The sequence below is a fragment of the Cucumis melo genome, chromosome 7 (genome assembly GCF_025177605.1).
Source record: "Cucumis melo cultivar AY chromosome 7, USDA_Cmelo_AY_1.0, whole genome shotgun sequence".
Lineage (NCBI taxonomy): Eukaryota > Viridiplantae > Streptophyta > Magnoliopsida > Cucurbitales > Cucurbitaceae > Cucumis > Cucumis melo.
In genome coordinates, this window is record NC_066863.1 from 134823 (window position 1) to 157317 (window position 22495).

The 22495-nt window shown below is 37.1% G+C and overlaps 4 protein-coding genes across 5 annotated transcripts; 1 reads left to right on the forward strand and 3 right to left on the reverse strand.

The window, feature by feature from the left end:
* Positions 1–2156: 2156 nt before the first annotated feature.
* On the reverse strand, positions 2157–2798 carry LOC103493864 (uncharacterized). Its single transcript, XM_008454817.3, has one exon. The coding sequence runs from the start codon at positions 2796–2798 to the stop codon at positions 2157–2159; it is 642 nt and encodes a 213-aa protein (XP_008453039.2).
* Positions 2799–8649: 5851 nt separating this feature from the next.
* LOC103493863 (uncharacterized) lies at positions 8650–10330 on the forward strand. Of its 2 annotated transcripts, none has more exons than XM_008454816.2 (2): positions 8650–9257; positions 9382–10330. In XM_008454816.2, exons 1-2 carry the CDS (start codon positions 8846–8848, stop codon positions 9894–9896), a joined length of 927 nt encoding a protein of 308 aa, XP_008453038.2. In that variant the 5' UTR covers positions 8650–8845; the 3' UTR covers positions 9897–10330. The 2 variants fall into 2 exon arrangements, with proteins under 2 accessions (XP_008453038.2, XP_050943709.1); XM_051087752.1 differs by having other exon boundaries at positions 8715–9257; positions 9388–10330.
* A 678-nt stretch (positions 10331–11008) lies between these two features.
* LOC103493861 (wall-associated receptor kinase 2-like) lies at positions 11009–13992 on the reverse strand. The gene is made up of 2 exons (XM_008454814.3): positions 12547–13992; positions 11009–12444 (listed from the first exon to the last, which is right to left on the reverse strand). Exons 1-2 carry the CDS (start codon positions 13610–13612, stop codon positions 11213–11215), a joined length of 2298 nt encoding a protein of 765 aa, XP_008453036.2. The 5' UTR covers positions 13613–13992; the 3' UTR covers positions 11009–11212.
* A 426-nt stretch (positions 13993–14418) lies between these two features.
* On the reverse strand, positions 14419–20707 carry LOC103493862 (squamosa promoter-binding-like protein 14). The gene is made up of 10 exons (XM_008454815.3): positions 19707–20707; positions 19409–19602; positions 18491–19314; positions 18309–18383; positions 18116–18223; positions 17913–18030; positions 17492–17627; positions 17224–17365; positions 16527–17126; positions 14419–15526 (listed from the first exon to the last, which is right to left on the reverse strand). The coding sequence occupies exons 1-10, from the start codon at positions 20171–20173 to the stop codon at positions 15110–15112; spliced, it is 3081 nt and encodes a 1026-aa protein (XP_008453037.2). The 5' UTR covers positions 20174–20707; the 3' UTR covers positions 14419–15109.
* Positions 20708–22495: the final 1788 nt, after the last annotated feature.

The window sequence follows — 22495 nt, forward strand, 5'->3', positions numbered from 1 at the left end:
ACACTAAATTGGGTTACCAATATTGTGTGTCGTCCATTTATCTTTATAATATTCTTCCGGCAATTGTTGTATGAAAACCATTGTGGTTCGATTATTTTCTTATTTTTATATCTCAGTGTAAATAACTTTTTTTTTTTATATATATCCAGCTGCGTTGATAACTCTTTCCTTGTTTTTCAAAAACATCCATATGTTAAAAGCTTTTACCATAGCATCCTTTAATTGTAATTCACAATTGAATTTTAGAAGTTGGGAATAATTCAAAAGATCTTGTAAATCACATTTCACTGTTTATATAACAAGCATTTATTCACAAATTTCTTTGCATATATACTTGAAGTTTCATCATTCTGTTCTTATTTATTTTTTGTTTTTGTTCCTTTTACTCTCGAATCTTTTAGTTATATGAACTTCATGTCTTGATGACAACTTAATCCTTAAAATCTATAATGCAGCCAATTTTTTTTATCATAATATTCTTCCTGATCTCAGTTAGTTTTCCAACAAGTTTTTCTCATTATTTTGATTTTAAAAAAGGGATAAAAGTCTCAAACTCTCACCCTTTGATATATTTTGTAAATATTTCTAATATTTTTATCAATTTCAATAATTTAACTTTGTTTATTTTATTTTTCTTTTAAGCTAATTTATCTAATATTTCAAATTAACTAATTACCACTCATGATATAGTTGTGGTTTAATCTTAGTGATGGTGTTAACAATTGATTAAATATAGTTAATTGATTAGTATTTAATAAATAATGTGAGAGATGTTTTTAAATATAGCATAATGAACTAAAATATTTATAAAATATAACAAATTTTTAGATTTTATAGCTTTTATCTGTCTATGAATATATTTAGAATATGATATTTTGGTACACTTTGTAAGTATTTTAAGCATTTTTGTCATTTTGAATAATTTCTCACAATTTATTATCAATAATAAATATATGTGATAAATTTGAAAACATTTTCAAATATTAGCATAGTGAACTAAAATATTTATAAAATATAACAAAATTTTATATTTTATAGATGTCAGATATTAACAGACAATGGATAGAATCAACCATTTTACTGTTTACAATAATTTTTCTAAAATAAAAGGTTAGAATATAAAAGGGGTGAAGAAACAAAAATGCGAGAAAATTCGACTATAAAAAATGGGGGAAGGTAATATTTATTTATTTATTATTATTGTATCATTTACCAATTGCTATGAATTTTCTGTAACAATAGATTTTTGCTGTTATGTACCATTCTACCCGCTACTGCCACTAATATATCCATATCGTTACACGATAAGCCTGTAAACTCTGCAATAATATGTTTGATTTTCTTACCTCGTATATTATCACAAAAAAAGATTAAAGACGACATTGGGCTCAATATCATAGATATGCCATATTTAAAGGAATGAAATTCCTCTCGCAGAAGAAGCGTGTGAACGTTTTACAATTGTAATTCAATTTTGAAAACCAACAAAATATAGAGAATTACAGAAGGATAAACAAATGGAACCTCTTAGCATGTTTTTGAAGCTGATTAAATGATATACTCATCGATAGCTATAATTAAAATTATAAGGACAGTAGTTTATTTGCATTTCCGTGTTAATTAAAAATAATAAATAAATAAATAATCTGTAGTAATTATCTGAAAAATTACACAGATGCAACTAGGAATTGGAAACGAGTTGAACCAAACGGAACAGAAAAGAGAAGAAAGAAGAGATATTGTATGTTCTGGTAAACAAAGTGGCAGATGCCATGGTCTTCGGGGTCCGTCAGTTTTGGCTGCGCCACTTCAAATTCTGAATTATTCTTCGCCACATTCACATTGTATTTTGAATTTAATGGCATGACTAGAACTTCAACCGTTCATTCCATGTATGTTATTTGATGGATGTATATGATAAACAGTAATATATACAAATGTAGAACGGACGTGCCTCGAACCCTAAATAGATCCGGCGCCCCTACTTATGTTATGTGTATATCCGAACGCACAAAGCAGTTACCAATGTCATCAATGGGAAGTTGGAATCAGATGGATCATGAATTGAACTGGGAAGAGTTAAGATAATTTAAACCCCTCCTACCGAAACCGTCCTCGTGCAAACCGGTGGATGAAGTAATCCCTATTCCCTACGACTACAGATCGGTGCCTTCATAGATGGTGCTCAATCTGAGTTTGAAGGAACGAACTGCCATTTTTGCCCTTCTGGATGTCAATCTCTGCAATTTTTTAACGGAGGAGGAGGAGGCGGTGTTGTTCTTGGAGTTGGAGTTAATGGAGAGGGCGTGTTCGTGTTCGTGTTCGTGTTCGTGTTCGTGTTGTTGGTCGTTGGGGCTATCAAGATCAAAGAGGGGAGAAATACGATGACGACGACCCTTATTACGAGGGAGATGGGAGAGATGGAGGTTGTTGGTGGAGGCATTCTGGAGGGCGAGGGTGGCTTTGACGGCTAAGGCAGCCATATCTGGGGCGGTCAATCGGTGGTGGAGGTTGGAGGAAGGAAGGATGAAATAGATCTGATTAGGGTGGAGCTGGTGGTCGAGAGGCAAAGACGGAATGAAATCATCAAAGTATAAGCGGTCGGAGTTGCATAGAAAAGAGTCGGAAGTGGAAGAAGATGAATTTTCAGTCTGAAGAACACGGGAGACGGATATAGGAACAGGGTATTCCCGGAGATGTCCTTGTAAAGAGATAACTTTGGCGGTAGGAGGAGGAGGTGGAGGAACAGACGAAGAGACTTTTGGAATAATTAGGCAGTTTGACAAACACCCGCCCATCACGACCGGGACCGAGTATCTCGATCCGCGTTTTTCAGGCAAATTTAATTAATTTGGGGAAAGAATGAGGAGGGATAATGGAACTGGAAGGAGGAGATCTTGCGGTCAGTATACGTGGGAAAGGAGAGTGAGAGGCCTAGGGATTATATTGTCTCCCACTCCCGCAAACAATTTGAATTTACACCAACGAAATGTGAGAATCATAATCATGTGAGGTAAGCGATGAGGAGGAAAGAGAACGAGAGTTGCGTCATAAATCATATATACTACTTTCTCTTTTCCAATTTTCAACTTTCAAACGCGGTCTATTTAATGTATAGTAACCAAAAAAAGAGAAACGTGTCATAAATAGTCAACAGACACAAAGGCAGACCAAGACAAAAACTTAACCATCTTGTTTCCCAAGCAAAACCAACCAATTTGAACTTTGGTGGTCAGCATCGTCTGCCTCCGCTCCAAGTACGTCGAATTCAACGGAACCCATCGCAAAACTTGCCTGCATCCTTCACTTTTTTTTTTTTTTTTTTCCTTTTTCTTTTTGCTTCTCTTCTAAGTGAGTTGGACCAATAATACCATCCCAAACTAGTTTTACATTTTTCACCTTGGTCAACCTCCATTTTCCTTGCTGTTGTGATAAAATCATTTGTGTAAATTATGATTAATTCTACATTCATTTCATTTTTTTTCAACCTTATTTTGTTTTTTTAGTCTTCTTAATTAATTCTTACTTGACCTTCTAATTTACCAAATATTCTTCAAAATCCTAATTTAATATTTGATTCTTTTAAAATATGATTTTAATTTATAAGTCAAGCATTTTAGGATCAAGGTATGATTTATTTGCATTACATCTCACTCAATTCATGACTGATTTGTATTAGAAGTGTAAAAAGACCGACCTGAACCGATATGTTTGGATAAGTTTTCTGTTAATATTAAAATGACCCAAACAAACCGATCGGTTGGTTTGATCTTGGTTTGCCCGAACCAAAACAACGGGTTTCAATTGATGGGATTCTGGCCACGAGTGTGGGCCCACATCTATATCTCCTCACATCTCTCAATTTCCCTCTCACGTCTCTCTTTCCTCACATTTCCAAATCCCATGTTCTCTTACGCCAAATCTCACGTCCCTTCTCTTTCCCTCTCTCTCACATCCCTTCTCTTTCCCTCTCTCACATTTCCTCTATATTTCTCTCGCATCTTTCTATGTCTCTCTCACGGTCTTATTTTTTCCTCTTTTCTTTTTCTCTCACATGAGCCTCGTCATCGATTTCTCACACAAAATAAGATTTTTTCAGTACAAGAAGAAAAGTTAAGAAGAAGAACCTGCGATTTTGGCGCATTATTTTATTTTTTTATCTTTATTAATATTGTATGCTACAAAAAATCAGCTTGACCCGACCTGATTGGATTGATTTGGGTCAGATTTTGTCCATTCATAACTGACACATGGGTCGGAGATCTCACAGTCCCTTCAATTTTGTGTTCTTTATATATATAACCATTTTGTATCATATTCATTAGTTGACTTAATGGTAAGCTGGTTTTTTAGTTCTTTCTGGTTCAAACTCCAAACTATAAATCTTTGAATCAGATCATGTATTTTTCAGGAGGTTTTAATTTTCTTATTAGACTATATGCATTTAAATGGTATATAATTGTATTAATGCCCACGTAAATTTTCAAATAATTGCGGTATCTTTTAACATTTATACATGTGTATCGCTCGTTTGATCCAAGCTTACACAAGTGGGGCTCCTTTAAAGCGGTTGCACAGTCCCAATTTCTTTTCAACAATTTGATGTTTAGGACTTGATTGAAAATTTTGTTTTTAAATTTGGGAGTATTTTTGTTGTTCTACGATTACTAATTAATAACTAAAAAAATAAAATTTGTCATCATTTCAATTTATAACTTTTTTTGTTATGTTGTTATTTTTTCAAATGAAGCTTTAAGGACGAGGTGCTTAGAATTGAGGGGAGTTGGTCCTTAGAATTGAGGGGAGTTGGACATTGATATCTAAGGACAAGGTGCACAAAAGCTTTGGTAACCAATTTGGTTTTTTATTATCAGTTTTTAAAAATTGCACTTATTTCTTCTGCACTTTTAATCACATATTCCTTTTTCTTGAACGAGCAAATATTTGAATTTTTAACTAAATTTAAAATTTAAAAGACAAGTTGTTCAGATTAACTAATTTAAAACTCAATTGGACGACGCTTTCCAATTTTTTTTTTTTTTTAAGGATATTATAATTATACAAATGTAAACTTATGAATGAAGTGATTTAAGAGCTAATTTTCAGAAATAGAAAAATAGAAAATATCAATGATTGGTGTAGTGAAGGAACTGCGCACCGGCACAGATTAAGAATCAAATATTCCTGGTCTATCAATTGAATTGAATATTTACACAAACCTCTCTCAAAAGTAAGTTTAAGGACGCAAAAGTCCAAAAGGTAAAAAAGGCAAAATACCACTTACCAACATAGGGAATCACTAAGATGCCATTCTTTGGACTGGAAGTTCGTTGCGTTAGCGTTTGGAGAATACACAAGTGTAGCACAAACTTCTTATTGTTCATTAATAACAAATAAACTGTGTGTTACACTGTTACCTGTTATGGCACGGGGTGCTTACTATTATTATTTGGCAAGAAAAAGTTAATAATAATTAAGCTTTTGCGATCCAATTATATATTAGTAGAGAGAGGGGGTGGTAGGTAGTGGATATCTCCATCTTCCGGGAATCTGGAGAAATGATTTCAAGATAAAAAAGAAAGAAAGAAAGAAAGAAAGAAAGAAAGGAAGAAAGAAGGAAGGAAAGGAAAATTGATGTTTAAAAAAATGAAGATCATGGGAACCGAATATATTCAAAATGAAAATGATACTAGCTTGTTGAAATGGAGTTTGGAGAGAGAATATTGATAGTGATGGACGGGGAGGTGGGTGTAAGTTGGAAGCAAAATATGATGCTACATGCTTCTGCCCCCTTTCCTCGCAATTTTACTCTAAAAAGCTTAAAAACACAATCCCTTGACTTTTGTGTCCCCAATATCTGCCTAATATTCCTATAACTCAACAAGGCATCCCCCAACCCAAGATTTACGAGATATATCACATAATTAAGAAACTTCACTGCCGGCCTCTCAGAATACACACTGGGCTCCACGCTTTTATTTTATTCTTTCTATCATCCATTTTATTACCACCACCTTCTTATTATTACAAAAAATAAACTTAATTCCCAACTATATCTCCCGCTTAATTCTTTAATCATAATATCAATATAAACTTCTTTTTTATGAAATATTTTAATATTCTTATTATATGAGGGATGGTTATTAAGGGAGACACAGAACTATGCCCATCTTGAGACACATCCAAAATATGAAAAATACTTACTCATTTCCCTTCCTCATCTGTTTTTATGCATTTTACTAAATTGTACCATCACAATTTTTATTTTTTCATGTGATCAATCTTTTTTTTCTTAAAATACCTTTAATTATTTTTCTATGCACATTTGATAAAAAAGGGATGCATAGACATGAATGATACCTAGGATGGACCTAAGTATTACTCTCCAAATATTACTCTTATTATCAATTATTTGCTTTTCCTTTAATTTGCCACTCCCATATCAAGATCACCAAATTGATGATAGCTTTTGAGACACATACACATATACAGAAGCGAGAAGTGAATATGATAGATTATGACGATACGTCAATTTCTAAATAAGATACTGTTATGTTTGAAGATACATTTTTTTTTTAAAAAAAAAATATATGATAGAGGTAATTAAATTATGGAAGTACACTAATCAAAATAATGCGATATAAAATATACATAAATTAACCAAAGAAGAGGAGGAGGATTAGAGGAAAAACATGAATATAATGGAAGAACTTTTTTGTTAAATTGTTGAATACATTCAAGCTAGAATTATATTTTACAAGACTTTATAGGGACTAGCTCAAATGTGACAATTACGAACAAACATAATAAGATTTGTTTTATTTATGTTTATCATTTTAGTTTTGGCAAGGGAACTAGTATTTTAAATAGGTTGTTTAGTTTTTAATTGAGAAATATTATACATTAGTTGCTTATTGTTTTTAGAAGATCCGCATAAAAATAGATACGTATGTCGAATTGTGTCATATGCGTTAGGGATGTAACTCTTTTACTATTGCCTGTAAACGACCAATCAAATAAAATTTATATTACACCCATCAATACTATCTATACTACTAATTAGTAGTATATAATGGGCAAGATCAGGTTGATCCATAGGGAAGCACGAAGATTAGTTTCTCAAAGTTAATTATTTAGTTAAAGTGATAAATGAGAGTGTCTGGTGTAGTTTGAGATTCAAATGAATAAAGTACAAGAAAAATAAACGTAGATGTGCAATCAAACGAAACATTTTAGCTTAGAGAAATGGAGTCGCCCAATGCAATAATTTTGATCATCAAATTATCAAAGTACGATGTTTAGCTTTTTACCCATGCCTAACCCAATCGATTAGAAAAAAAAGGATGAGAAGCATCCTAATCAAGTGAACTGCATGACGTTTTAGGGATTATGTTAGGATAAATTTCTAATAGGAAAAAGTTTAATTACAAATTTAACAAGTGGTTTTTTCTGACATCAATACAAAAAATGCTCTTTGTTGTCGATCACAAAACACAAGTTTATCTAACCTATGCATCCTTAAGATTAATGTACAATTATATGTCAAAGAATATATGTTAATCTAAAGCATGAAATTGTACACTTAAATACCTAGTTGCCAATCAATAACAAGGAAGTGTAATTCGTAATTAGAATAAATAAATCAAGAGTAAAATCCCATAAACAATAAAATATTGATCATACTATCAAAATACTCCCAAAATACAATAGATTCCTCCAAAATTCTTAAAACTAGAGAGTTCAAAGATCTTACCTTCCCGCATGATTGTGGAAAAGATGGAGGTTATCCGCACTATTCTAACTTGATTATAGAGAAGAGAATGAAAGAAATAAACCTAAAAACTAATGTTGTAGATAGATAGAGGATGAAAAAACGAAAAAGAGACACATGCCTAAACAACCAATCGGATCAAAAGATATGACCTAAAACCTGAAGCTACGAATTTGTATCAGCGCCACAGCGCTGCGGTGCCATCACAAAAAGACTTCGTTAGGACTCCGAATTGGTCCATTTTAACTCTATTTTCTTCGTAAGGCTTGATCCTACCTCTAGGATGCTCAAAACCTATATAATAATCAAATAAATACATAAAATATAGGAACAAGCGGAGGTAGTAACACATCTCCGGCGCTACCAGTTAGCATAAAAACATATATACACTAAATATTGAATGTATTTAAAAAGTATTTAAAAGCATCGGTATTTGATACAGTTTATTTGCCTAGGTTTATTTTCCTCACACAAAGTGAAGTATCGGTGGTGTGGGGAATACAAACATGAAAATGCAAAATTCAATTCCCCCTTATTCTCATTAATCAAATTAATATCACAATAATTGACCCCCACATCATCTCTAGCTAATTATTTTACTCGCTTCCTTGCAAAAACTCAATTCAAATTTAATTTGCATCGAAATTTCATTTTCCTTAATTAGAGTCTATATATATTATTATTCTTTTTGTGCGACCACAGCTTAATTAGTCCTTCGGACGGGTAGAACGAGCTAGGGGAACCCTGAATGCCACTCGGAGATTCCAAAAGTAAAACTAAAAAAGAGTCAGGTTCTTTAATTATTCCAAAAAATCTTTGAAAATTTTTAAATATTTTATTAAGTCTTTTCCGTATGCAAATTAGTCAAGGGTGCCTTCCTTGGTGGCATGCAGCATATGATCAGTGTGTGTGGGGTAGCATCATCTGGCATGCTAGATGTATGGACTGAATAGTATCCACCCAATGAGCATAAATACCATATCAGGGTGTGGTTGGGAGTTTTATAGTGATCCATCCAATAATAAGTAGGATTTGGTTCCAAATAAAGAAATTAGAGAGAGCTAGGCCAGACTGATGATGAGTAGCAAAGGTAATTATTTGAGAAAGAGCAAAACCTTTTTGGTGCAGAAGAACCAAAGCAGCTCGATGGGCGTAGAATCCGGAGGAGGAAGAGAAAATAATAGTAACAGTGATGTTAATAAGATTGAGCAAAAGGCGGAGGCGCGGGTGGAATTATTGCCGGTGTCCCCTCAGCTGATGTACGGGGAAGAGATGGTCCATTTTAGCCATCCTCGACACCGGCTGTCCAGGATGTGCCTTCCTGACCTGTTTACGTGCAGTGGGTGTAAAGAGTACGGCGCCGGCAACAGATTCAGTTGCCAACAATGTGATTTCCAGCTCCACGACTTCTGCGCCTTCTCTCCTCCCGCCCTTAAGGCCCATCCCTTCCATTCCTACCATCAGCTTCTTTTTTACTCCAAGCCAGGTAATTTAACTATTAAGATCATATAAATAATCAACTACTAGATCGATGATCAGTATGTGAATAATATTTTTCCTTGCCTTTAATTATTTAATATAATTATAAATTATAAAATTTAAATTATTAGTGAAAGGTGGCATCATGCAGTCCAAGTGCGAGATTTGCGCGAAGCCAATAAAAGGATTTTCGTTCCGATGCGGGGTGTGCAGCTTCCAGATGCATCCCTGCTGCGCGATGCTATCCTGGGAAATGAAGATCCCGTCGATGCACCCACACACGCTGAAGATGGTGGGAGCTACAACGATATCATCAACATCTTCATCAACCGTACAATTAGTCGATCATCATCAAGCCAGCTGTGGGGAATGCAAGAAGCGGAGGTCCGGGAGGGTGTACCGTTGCACGGTTTGCGAGTATCAGGTGCATGCAGTGTGCGCAAAGAGCGTGAAAAATGGCCTCCGTGACAACGGGCACAATGGAGCCGAGAAGCCTAGCGTGCTGGGAACCGCCGCTAGACTGGCTTCCCAGGTAGTGGTTGAGTTCTTGGGAGGAATCATAGAGGGCCTCGGAGAAGGGGTTGGGGAAGCTTTCGTCCAGAATATCAATGGCAAGGCCGCCCCCTCACCCCTTCGTCATCGTTAATTTAATTACCTCTCTCCGATCCATATCCAAATTAAATTAATCACGGGCGCATACAATATGATATACATACATACATACATACATACATACATACATACAGATATTTCCCCCAATTCTCTCTTCTACCTTAATTAATTCACGTACTCCATCCTCTTTCCATTCCTTCCCTATTTTTACTATTACTTATTAATTATTTTTTTTGTATGAATGACATGGACCACAAAAATATGGGTGCTCTCTACAAACTACCAAGAAAGTATTGTATTAATTAGTTGTTGGTGGTGTTATTTCCTTTGCAATTTCCTCTTCATTTTAATTTCCATATGTATGAGTACTGAAGAGTATTCCAAGTAGTATAGTTGTGTTCTGTAATCAATATGTAAATTATAACTTCCTTTGAAAGTTTCAATATCTAGTAACATCGCTTTCTTTTATTGTTTTCATTGATAGACCCGGCTAAAACTAATTAACAAAATTTGAGTTTTTTTTAAACATATATATTTTAGTGGATCCAAGACTACACCCAAGTTTCATTCCCTTTCTGAAGTTTTATACCTTCCATTTTTCTACGCACCATCTTTTTTAACAAACACGACACCTGGTAGTGATTAAACTTAAATAAATTGATTTAATAATAAGCAATTTGTTAACTAAAGCGATTTTAATATCTAGTTGTATTATCTTTTTTTAAAAAATTGAATCTTCAAGTGATTTTCTAATAATTTAGGGGCACGTATGGAATTGACGACTTTTAGCAGTTGCTAAATTAAAATTTGACACGTGATGATTTTTAAAATTAATTGCTATGCATTTTTTTTATCAAATAATGATTAGGTGCAGCCTCTAACCCACTGGAGCTTCCTGTCCGTGTCTTCTTTATTTTACACAAAAAGTTTTGCCACTTGGCTATTTTTGATCGGATATCTGTTGCAGCCCAAGGATTTTTTTTGAACTATACTTAGAGATTGAAAAAGTCACTCCCGTGGGTGGTACACACCAGAGTTATATATATATATAGAGAGAGAGAGAGAGAGAAGGATAGAGGCAAGGAAACTGTTCAAAGAGAAAAAGAAAAGTTAGAGCAGGATTGGATGAATTTAACACAGCATGCAGGAAATAAAATTTGGACATATATACAGTAATCATCTATATTTCGTTATGTTTCTCTGCGTATGAGCGGGCACGATCAAATGAATCATCTATATTTTTGTTTTCTTTTTAAGGACATGGTTAATACAAGAGAAGATAAATATAAGCAATAATAAAAGAAAAGGGAATGGGCATTGGCATTATTGGCATTGCAATGGCGGTGATGGTCATCTGGAGAGGTGGAAGGAGTGTAAGAGTCGGGATCCGTCGTCTTCTTGGGAATGGGAAGAAGTAGAGTCGTGAGAGTGATCAAATGCGTAGGGTTGAAAAGTAGAAGTGTATTGAATGGGGTACAAATCCGAATATTGTTCCACTTCCACCAAAGTTTGTGTCTCATTTACATTTACGCCATCACTTTTCATTGTTAACCGTTCCAACTCAGACACAACTTCTCTCATCCTCGGCCTATCTTCACCCTTTAGCTTCAGGCATCTCCTTGCTAGCTCTGCTGCTGCTATCAGTTGCTCTCTCTTTCCCTCCCTCAGCACTCTCCCATCCAGTATCCTAAACAACCTCTTCTCCCGCAAACACGCTACAAAATACGACGACAGATTTCTCTCCGTTTCCGATCTCTCGAACGATACCGGCAGCTCCCCCGTCAACAGCTCTACCAGTACCACCCCAAAGCTGTACACATCGCTCTTCTCCGTCAACTGACTCGTTTGAAAATACTCCGGGTCTAAGTAACCGAACGTCCCCTGAACCAGCGTCGTGATCTGCGACTGATCCATCGGGATAAACTTCGATGCTCCAAAATCGGCCACTTTCGCAGTGCATTTCTTGTCCAACAGTATGTTCGCCGACTTCACGTCTCTGTGAATGATGGGCGTGGACGCGGCCGAGTGCAGGTACGCAAGAGCTCCTGACGTTTCTGTCGCTATTCTCATCCGGTCTTCCCAAGACAGAGAATTATTATTAAACCTGTTCTTGTCATGAATATGGCTGTGTAGAGTCCCATTTGACACGAATTCATACACCAGCAGAGGAACCTCCGTCTCTAGGCAGCATCCCATCAGCTTCACCACATTTCGGTGGTTGATTTGGGTCAGAATTATGACTTCGTTGATGAATTGTTCAATTTGGCTTTCATCCACTATCTTGGATTTCTTAATGGCCACTGTTTTGCCGTCGGGCAGAATTCCTTTGTACACAGTTCCGTTTCCACCCCTGCCCAGAATACGAGTCTCAGCATAATTGTCGGTCGCTTTCTCCAGCTCCTCTGCTGTGAAGATTTTTGTGGAGTCAACGGCAACGTCGTGTTGGGATAACTGCTGGCGCAGTAAGAATCCCCCGTTTTGGTGGAAGAATTTCTCTCGGAGTCTAATGAGATTCCTCTTCTTGATGGAGAAGTAAAGCCAAGTGGCTGTAACGACGACAAAGAGAAGAGTGGAGGCAAGACCTGAGGTGGATGGGGATGAGCATTAGAGTCATGAGGTATGGTGTGTGTATGTTACAAGTTGAACTTACTATGTAATGTAATGTGGGTGAAAAAGAAACTAACCAAGAGTGAGTTGAATAAGTGGAAATTGCTTGGTTTTGTTAATACAACCCTTGCCCTCCTTCTTACCATCACCGTAAGAACCGTGGGGACATGAGCAGTAATAACTGCCAGGGGTATTCACGCATATGCCCTCGCAAGGGTTGTTGGGGCCTGCACACTCGTCAATGTCTTGGCATCCAGAACTCAGATATGGGTTCCCACTGAAACCTCTTCTGCATCGACATTGATAACCGCTTCCGCTCTCTGAATCGTAGCATTCAGAATTGGCCTGACAAACGTAAGTTGACAATCCTTTCCGAGCCTCTTCACATGTCGTGCTACCCACCACCCAATCCAGAACCACTGGCAAGCTTTGAATGGTGGATATAAAGTTGGGATCCGCAAGATCAGAAACCCGGAAGGTGTAGCGGTCTTGGTCAACCAGAAAGGCGTAGCTGCAAGGATTGTATTGCCAGGTTTTGGTATGGTTGTTAAGGTTCCCAATCGCGCTCTGAAAGCGCTTCAGGCCTCTGGGGACGTCAGTCTGACAGCACCCGATGCCAGAACAGGAGCCATTGATCACGGTTTCCTTGTTGGAGCAAAGGGAGACGCATCCACTGGTGTAGGAAAGCCCCTCAGAACCAGTGATCAAGGCCATGGTGTCGCAGCCGATGGCGGTGAACTTGTTGGTGGTGGAGAAGAACAGAGGGAGCTTGCCCAAGTTGATCCAAGACGCGATTGACCGGGTGAGAGCCCCAGTTGGAGTGTAGCATTTGAAAGAAACAAAGTTGCGTATGCGGAGCTTAGCTTCAGAAATTTCCTCAACTTGAAGGTTAGAAGTGCCTAAGAATGGTAATGGAGGATCATAGGTAGAATTGCAAGTTATGTCAAACCCGGTAGCCATGTAACAACCAAAGCCGATGCCAAAAGGATAGGGAACGGTGACGTTTCCACAATTGGAAGGGCATCCGGGCTTGGTGTCAACTGCTGCACAAGAAGATACTAAAACGATGAATAGCAGAAGAAGATGCAGCATTTTGGATTGTGTGGAGAGGAGATAATGGATTGAATGTAGTTGTATGTACATTGATTAAAAAAATATATACATACATTAGAGAGAGTGAGTTGACTTGGGATTGATTGACGAGGGGTGGGTAGCAAGGGAAGATGGATTGGCAGCAAGTCAAAAAAAGAGCGTGTGGACACAATTAACTTCTTTTTTTCTTTGGTCAAGAATTACACAACTCTCAAAGTCTCCCGCCCACAGTAGATTTTGTCAGTTGACTTGGGTGAAGTGGGGTACGGTATCTTTGGAAGTCCATCCACTTGAGTTTTTGCCAATATATTATATTTCTTTCCTTTGTACACGGCACTATAAATGTTGCGTTAAACCATGTTCTAAGTATCGCTTCATATTTTTATGCATTCATCTAAGCATAATAATTAAATAAAACCAACTTAGATACTGGCTATCCTGTATTATCTATTGGACATTGACTAACCAACATTATTTCTTTGATACTGACCAACCTGTGCCAGCTCAATCACAATTATAAAAATACCAAGTTGAAAAGAAAAAATGCAGAAGGAATGAATTAGTAAAGAAATAACAAAATCACAAAATTATTGAAATTACAAGAGCCAAGACAATTGTTTATAATAGAACTCCATGAACAATAAACTAAGAATCGACCAGTATTTTCGTCTTTCTCAACAATAAGTCTTTATTCACTCTTTTACCCCCGAAAAGTTATACTCCAAGTTCTGAAAACACACGAATGTTACTACAAGAAAAGAATATTGATGAACACAATTACATGGTGTAAATTAAAAAGGAAATTAACGAATGATAATAATAATATGTGTTGTAGGAAAGGAATGGAAAGCACTGGGTACACAGAAAAGTTCATGCACTGGGCCTCTATTCTTGACAAAAAGTCTTGTAGAAGTATAAATGTGATCGGATCAACTTTACATTCTGTTTTTTGAGACAACTGTAATATTTATATATAGATTATATTCATTACTTACGGCTTACTGTATGGCATGCTACTAAGAAATAACAATTAAATAAAAATAAAAAGATCAAAGATGGAGGGGGGGGGGGGGGGAGGGGGGGATGTGGTAAGGAAGACGGGGTGGGGTCGGGGAAAGGCAAAACAAAGTTGCTTCACCAAGTAAAATCAATCCTTCTGTTCCATTCTTTCTTCTTCAATATCATTCATTTTTGTCGACCTGCTCGTCCGGAGGCACCCTGTTACAGGCAGGCTACGCTACATTTCATAACCCCAAACCTTAAGTCTTGTCCACAGCTGCAAAACAATACAATACAATCCCCATCCAACTAATCCATCTCTGTCTCAACTTCACAACTTCATAACGTCAGAGCGACCATTAGTTGACATCTTTTTCAATCAGCATTAGCTAAACCTCAACAACCTTATATTTCATCCCTAGCCTTCTCATCTTGATTTTTCACGGCAAGAGATCATCTCATCTTACCCACTCATGTCCCTTTGGCCTTCCGGTTTGATTCCCCATGTTTTCTATTCAGCACCTCACTCCATCTCCAAGTCCATTCAAACTAAATTGTCCCGTAGCCTAAGTTCTCCCATTTGAAGGGTGCAACTAAACCAATGTCTGGGGAACCTCGCAAAAATAGGCACACACAAACGCAAACAGCAGCTATAGCAAGCATTGAATGAATGTAGGGCCGATGAAGCAACCTGTGTGTCCCACTCCCAGGAACCCTCCTGTTGCACCTTGCTGCAACAACAGCACACCTGGAGCAGGACCTACCTTTCACCCTCCCCCGCTCACCACTTGACACCTCTAGTTGCTCTATCTCATTCCCAATTCTAACTGAAACTTGACCATTCTTTTTGTCACCAAGTTTTCGCTTCACCAGCTCATTACAAGTATGATTACCCCTCATTAAAGCATAAGCCTGTGGCGACCGTCCGCTTTCATCAAGTTGGGAGCTCCAGCATTCCAAACCACTCTACAATTTCAAAAGAATAAGTTAACAAAACATTCAAAACAACATAGCAATTCACTTTTCCTGTCCGACTCAGTCCAATAACCTTCTGAGACTTGAAGGAAAAACGAAAAGGTAAACAAACAATTATAATGATAGATAATGAAAGTTGTTAAAAGCTAATCAGTAAGATATTAGTTTAAGAAATGAGATTTTCTAAAAAATATCTCGATTTCTTTTGTTGGAATGCTTTGAATTCGGTATATGGCGCTACGAACAACCTAGTACGCGAGACTCGCTTAATTCAGTATGTGGTGGGGTTCGGAGGCAACGCCCCAAAAAGCTCTCTAGTTTTCGTAATTGAGTACATATGCTTATTAATAAACAATTTATGTTTTTTACTCTAGGGCTTAGAGTATAGAGTACATAAACTCTCTAACCAAGTGAAATTACATTGTACTCTGAACAATTCTCTAATAAAGTTGTTCTCCCTTTGTTTCAGGAAGATAACTAACACACTATATTTTTTTTTTTTTTTTTAAACGGAGACAAGCTTCTTCATTAATGTAAAACTCAAATTACAGGAGAATTAAACAATGAGAATAATAGAGAACCTAGGAGTGGGAGTGGGAGTGGGAAGGGGAGGGGGAAGAGGGAATCAGGAGGCATATCCGTACTAGTGCCAACATCTTTAAACCAAGGAAAATCCAAAGACCAAAAGAAAATCCTAGTACAGCAATTAAAACACACTATTGTAAACTGTGACGAATTCTATACATTTTTGTATTGCTTATTTAATGATTTTGTAACACCTTTGGAGGGAAATCCAGGGAAAATCCCCCAAGCCTCAATCCTTGATCTCCAAGGAGGTCAAGGATTAGAGCCCTCTAAGATTATTTTGGAACAATGTCAAAGCATGCAGTAACGCAATATGAGCATCTAGTCCCCAAAATGAAACCAGGACACCTATTTTTACCAGGTATAGTGAGAAAGAAAACAAGAACAAGGAGAAACTAGATGTTACCTCTAGCGGGTCATTTGTTAGAGCATCAACCAAATCATCTGCATCTGCCATTGACGCTGCTAAATGCAGAGGAGTAATACCACCAGGACCAATAAAATTTGGTGGAAAGAGGTATTTTTTCTCTGCATCACCAAAGCCAGATACGTGATAATGAACAAGTAAGTCAACCATCCGCCTGCACCTCCTTTTCACTGACCGGTTTAAGAGCTGAATCTCAGATATCATTTCCAATGATTTCATTGACAGTCCATCTGTGATCAAGCATTTTTTGGCCAAAATGTCAAGAAGTGTTTTCACCAACGCACAGAAGTCCCTCTCTGCTGAGAACGTGAGTAAAAATCTGAACCGCCTTATTACAAAATCTGGATTATCTAGCTCATAAGAGGACCTTTCCCTTTGGAACAGCCATCCAAGTTCATTCAAGAACTGCAAAATTTCATCCCTTAGCCTTGGCTGCGAAGAAACATATGAAGAACTTTCTGAACTGATATCAGGTACTTTAAACTCATCAAAATCGGACTCAAGATGCCTCAATTCCCTACAGATGGTAGCATCAGCTATGATAACAGGGAAACTATTTCCTCGGAAACCATTTTCCACCTGTTAGCATTATTTAGAAAGTATATCAAAACAATGATCTTGTAAAAAAAATAATTGTAGGGCAGATACCACATGCAAATTCAAGCTGAACATCTACCTCAATGAAACAACGACCAAGAGTAGTAGGTGATACATCTCCAACTTTGAAACTTCTAGAATGTATCTCGTCGTATATTCCATGACTACTTAATCCCATTACTTCTTCGGATATGTAGCCTCCCATAGATGTGCAATGAATCCTACAGGATAGTGAAATGTCACTTCTAGAAATGAGAAGAAAAAAAGATAGCGGAGAACGAAGGAACACAAACTATAAAAATGAAGAAAAAAAAACAAAATTCATCCCATTATAACATTGGACTTACCTCGTGCCAGGAATTTTCAAATTCCTTCCCCTTAATAAAAACGAGGTCTTTTGTCCACTCACAACTGCTAAAGGTGACACCGATGTTAACTCCGGATTACTCCATGCTTTTGAGGATTTGTTCAGATGAATCTTCCCTGAAAACCCAATCAGGGAAAACAGAACTTAACACGAGAACGATAATAAACCTATGACCTATTGCTTCAAGGAATAGACCGTAAGACTATCCACATTTCATGTGTTAGTGATATATAATTAAATTTGCCTTCAACCACTAGCTAAAGCTTTTGGGTGAATTGGTAGTTTAATGTCATGAACAAAATCGAGATAAAAAATGTGACGCCGATTACTAAAACATAACCAACAACAAGAGAATGTTCAAATTCAACAAGACAAAGACCACTACCCTGGTAAGTTCTCACCATCCTTGTGTGACGCTAGTTGCCTCCCAGTGTAAACTAAAAATCTTCCACTTCTCCAAAAATCAAGCTCTTCACTGTGAACCAAAGATTTAAGATGCAGAACCAAATTTTCTTCAAGCTGGGCAAAGAACGTGCAAGACTAGTTAGAGCAAAAAAATTGTTTGGCAGTAAAATTTCAGTCCATATAAAAGCTCTTTACTCACCTGTTCCCATGCAATGGATGACATGGACATATAAACCGACAGAACCACGCAACCAGGCCGTATGTAGCTTTCCATCTCAGACGGACAATTAGACAGCCAATTGTATATCTAGAACATTAGAAGCACAGTTTTAAGAATTTTTTCCCAACATATGCAGCTGCAGCAATTTTTATAAAAGAAACTAGAATCTTACTTGTGTCCGCAATGTCCCTGGAAACTGACTGGGATCCTTGTCAAAAAGCTTAAAACTTATCCTTCCAGTGCGATCCTGAATGACATTGTCCCAAATCACAATAAAGAAGAATAATGATATCAAACACATGCGCGCGCGACACACGTCCATAAATACAAACAAGCTAGTATTCAGCAGGATACCTGAGCATCAGAATTTAAACTAGAAGGTGAATGATCAGATCCGGAAGAAGTGTATCCAGCTTGGTAAGGAATAGTTTGAAAAGAATTTGGTCTTGCTCCATCCAACTCTCTGAAGAGTTCAAAGGGAATATTGCTACTAGGAGGTTTTCGAACCTCAACACCATTAACTTCTTTTCTGATTGGCATTTTCCCATTACTGGTAGTTTCTTCTGTGCTTTGCACGGGGAACAACGTTTGCAGGAGAGGAGGTGAAGATGACGGAGATCTCTCTTCAATAGGATTGCTGCTATCCGAAGAGAAGTACTTTCTAGAAGCCGTCAAGTTCGGTGGGGCATCATGTTCAGGCGAAGAGCCAAAGAGCTGAAGTGGCAAACCAACTCTGGTTCCTTGAACCTGGCCATCGGAATCTTCCATGGGAGACTGGTAACTGGTACTGCTTCTTTCTCCTCCAACTGAAGGAAGTTCCAGAGGCCTATTCTGAAGATCAGAACCAGATGGGCAGGATGACCTTGTTTTTTCACTATCACTACTGACACTGCTCTTCTGTGACAGCATTGCAAGAGCATCCGGAGCTGATGCGGCTAAAGTAGCTGAAAGTACAGTAAGCAAGTCCATGGTCGAAGGAGAAGACGGATTACCATTTAATTTGTTTTGGTGCTGCAGAGAACTTTGTGGAGGAGCCTTCCCCTTAAAATTCTCTAAATTGGGCAACTTCGCTGCAAGGTCAGCTGGTAAAGGAAGTGAATTGATCTTATTGAGGATCTGAATGAGCTGGTCACTATTTGCTGACAACAAGCTCTTCACGCTCTGGTCTTCGTTTTTGCCTGATGTTTGAAATCAATGTATTTAAACAAAAAGTCAGAAGGGGAAGGGAGAAACAAAATAACAATAAGACGCTGGATCAGGAAATTGGTAGACCTTGAGCCCTAGCTAGAACAGTTAATAGACTGACGATGTCAAGATTTCCGGTGCTTGGGGGTCCTCTACTTCCTGGCCGGGTCAGCCTTGAGGTTACATCCTCGGGCTGTGTTTTCCTTCTACGCCAGTTGTGCCCCGCAAGCCTCCTCCTACAGCTCCTCTTCCCATCATCAAATTCGGAAAGAGGGTGAAATCTGGGGAGAAGGTTAATAGCAATAACAGTTAGGAAAAACAAAGAAAGTTTTTTTCTGAATTGGCGTATAAAAAAAAAGGCATATTGAAGGAAGGAATAAGTAACCTGCTGCACTGCTGGCAGAACCTCTGCATCTGTTTAGCAACTAGGGCTTTGGAGGATTTGCTGTGGAGCTCGCAAACTTTGTGTCTGCGGTGATAGTCTTTGGCATTGGAGAGATCTTCCTTACAATTATCGACTTGGCACATAGGGTAGGTGACAGAGGCGGGAGATCCAGGGCGGACCTTTTTGGGGGGTTTGGAGACGGGATCCTCAACGTAACGACCACCAAGATTAAGGCGAAGAGTGTCATCATGGTCATCGGGAGTGGTGTTGTTTAGGTTGGAGGGTTTGGTGAGAAATTTAGAGCTATCCCAATCCCAGGCCTTAGGGTTCCAAGTATGGGGATGGAGTTGACCCTGATGATAGGATAAGGGACGCTTCTTGGGGATGGAAGGGAGATCAGTGTAGCGACTGGTCAAGGATTGGTGGATGAAAATAGGAGGAACGACTTGGGCACCGAGGTCGTCCATGGAAGAGGAAGAGGAAGAGGAAGAAGGGAAAGAGGGAAAGGGGGGTATTCTGAATTATAAAGTTAAAAAGGAAAGAGGTGAAGAAAGTGAATCCATATATATAAAGAAACTTGATGAATCTACGTGAGGAGATGGCGGAAATAAAAGGAAGAGGAAGAGAGGGGAGGGAAGAAATGAAGATGATGAAGAGGATCGGCCATATAGGGTGGGTTGAAGAATCGGAGTTTGGATCTGAGATCTGTAAAGTGAAGTTGAAGTGGAAAGAAAGAAGAGAAGAGGAGGAGATGGAAATCTTTGTTTAATTAGAATCTTGATCGATGTTTGAGGGTATGAGTTGAGTATGGATATGAGGGGGGAGGGGGGAGGGGGGGAGGGCAAGCAAAGTTAATAAGTTAGTGAAACTGGGTATTTCCTCATACCTTCCTGCTGTACGTACCAAAGCAAGGGAGAGAGAAAGTCGTTTGGTAGAAACCGTAAATTAAAACAAAAACGGGGTTCAGCTTTCAATTCAACATGGCCGCCCCTCCATCGACTTAACTGAACACCAACGAGAATCAATCCACCCTCCCTTTCTTTTTCTTTTTCCTGTTTTCTTTTTTTATATTTTTTTTTATATTTTTTTTTATCCTTCAGTCCGTGCAACTCTGACACGACCACAGCAAGCAGTGAAAGAAAAACACACCCACTCACTTATACAACATTTACATATACATATACATACTGATATACATACTCATTCATTCATTATTATTATTATTGTTTTTGTTTCTTAAAATATAAATAAATAAATAAACAAAGTGAAAGGTAAGAAAAGTAATGAGTAGTGTGTCATTATTTAAGAGAAAGTGTAAAATTAAGAGAATAGAAAGAAAGAGATTAGGTTTTGAGATGGAAGGGAGAATAGGAGGAAGAAAAGTACAGTTTTGTCGAATAGTGAGACCAGCGCGTGCGACCATCTACCTCCCTCTATTTTCTTTCTTCCTTTTCAAAAATAAAAAACAACAACAACCATTTTTTAACTCTTATTGTATCAATTCTGAATCTAAACACAATTCACTAAGTTAATTGGACTTTAATTGTAAATATAGCTGCAATTGTCAACATCACACCTCGACTGATTATACATTCCCAGATTCACATCTTTCAATTTTTAAATATACCAAAACAAATTAAGATACATATAAACATCATAAAATGTATCACGATAGACTGCGACTAATGTCTTTCAATGTTCTAATAATTCAACCAGTACAAAACTAACTAACCAATAATTTTTTAAAATGCATAAGTTTCAACAACAAAAGGCTATAGCATTGTTTTCTTAAATAAATAAATAATAAAAAAAAGCTATCAATTATACTTTAGTTACCTTCCCCTCAAATTTTGTTGATTTTATATTGTATGTGTTAGAAATAAATGGCATGTCACACTTCGTATAGAGTTGCAATTATTTTATGAAAGAGGAAGACACTCTAGACAAGTGACCATGAATAGTATTGGAATATGTCTCCTCTTTAAATTGCAACCATTTATGTTTTCTTAAAAGACCATTTAGACTTCGTATTAAAAAAATAACTAAAAGATAAGAAAGTACTACTTATTTTTTTTCTATCAAGAGTAAACATTTTTTCCATTTGGTTATTTTTTGGCAACATTTTTTTTTAACAAACATTTTTCTCTCATAAAAAATATTCAATCTTTTCTTAAAACCAATTATGTATTTCTACAAAACATAATTTGTTAGATCTTGTAGACGAATTCATAAGATAGATGATCTATTCTATCATAAAAGACGATTGGTTATAAAATTCAAACATAGAGTTGAATAAAATCGTATTAAGGGTACATCGTAAAGTCATTGAATTGATTAGGTATTCTTTTGTACCTTTTTTGTGATATTCTTAAACACAACAAAAAGAGCAGTCTAGGGGTGTTTTGGTGTTAGAATTTAATGATAAAATGTTGAACATTTTTAATGGTTTAAAGTTGAAAACTTGAAAGTCTAAATTATATTTGAGATGCAACAGAATTGTTGGAAAATATAAAGAAACAAAAATTATAAATTACAATATAAAGAAACAAAAATTATAAATTACAATATAAAGAAACAACAACTCTGATTAATTTGGAAAATTATAAATTACAATTGAGAGGAAGAGAGATAGAATTGAAATTGAAAGAGAAAGAAATATAGAAGGGAAGGGATTGGGATTGGGATTGGGAAAGGGTAATGGGTAAAGTGGGTAATGGGTTATTGGAGTTGGGGTCTACATTGAAAAAGATTGGGTACTCCCAAGTCCCAGACTCCCAGCCCCAGCCAGC

Bases quoted from the DNA above. Each gene is read 5' to 3' on its own strand.
- LOC103493861 (XM_008454814.3), bottom strand. From the start codon at position 13,612: ATGTACATACAACTACATTCAATCCATTATCTCCTCTCCACACAATCC. The intron at 12,445-12,546 runs GTTAGTTTCTTT...CATCCACCTCAG, and splicing joins ACTTATTCAACTCACTCTTG to GTCTTGCCTCCACTCTTCTC.
- LOC103493864 (XM_008454817.3), bottom strand. From the start codon at position 2,798: ATGGGCGGGTGTTTGTCAAACTGCCTAATTATTCCAAAAGTCTCTTCG.
- LOC103493863 (XM_008454816.2), top strand. From the start codon at position 8,846: ATGATGAGTAGCAAAGGTAATTATTTGAGAAAGAGCAAAACCTTTTTG. The intron at 9,258-9,381 runs GTAATTTAACTA...TTAAATTATTAG, and splicing joins TCTTTTTTACTCCAAGCCAG to TGAAAGGTGGCATCATGCAG.
- LOC103493862 (XM_008454815.3), bottom strand. From the start codon at position 20,173: ATGGACGACCTCGGTGCCCAAGTCGTTCCTCCTATTTTCATCCACCAA. The intron at 19,315-19,408 runs GTCTACCAATTT...TTCAAACATCAG, and splicing joins TGTTCTAGCTAGGGCTCAAG to GCAAAAACGAAGACCAGAGC. The intron at 17,628-17,912 runs GTGAGAACTTAC...TTGGGTTTTCAG, and splicing joins ACTAGCGTCACACAAGGATG to GGAAGATTCATCTGAACAAA.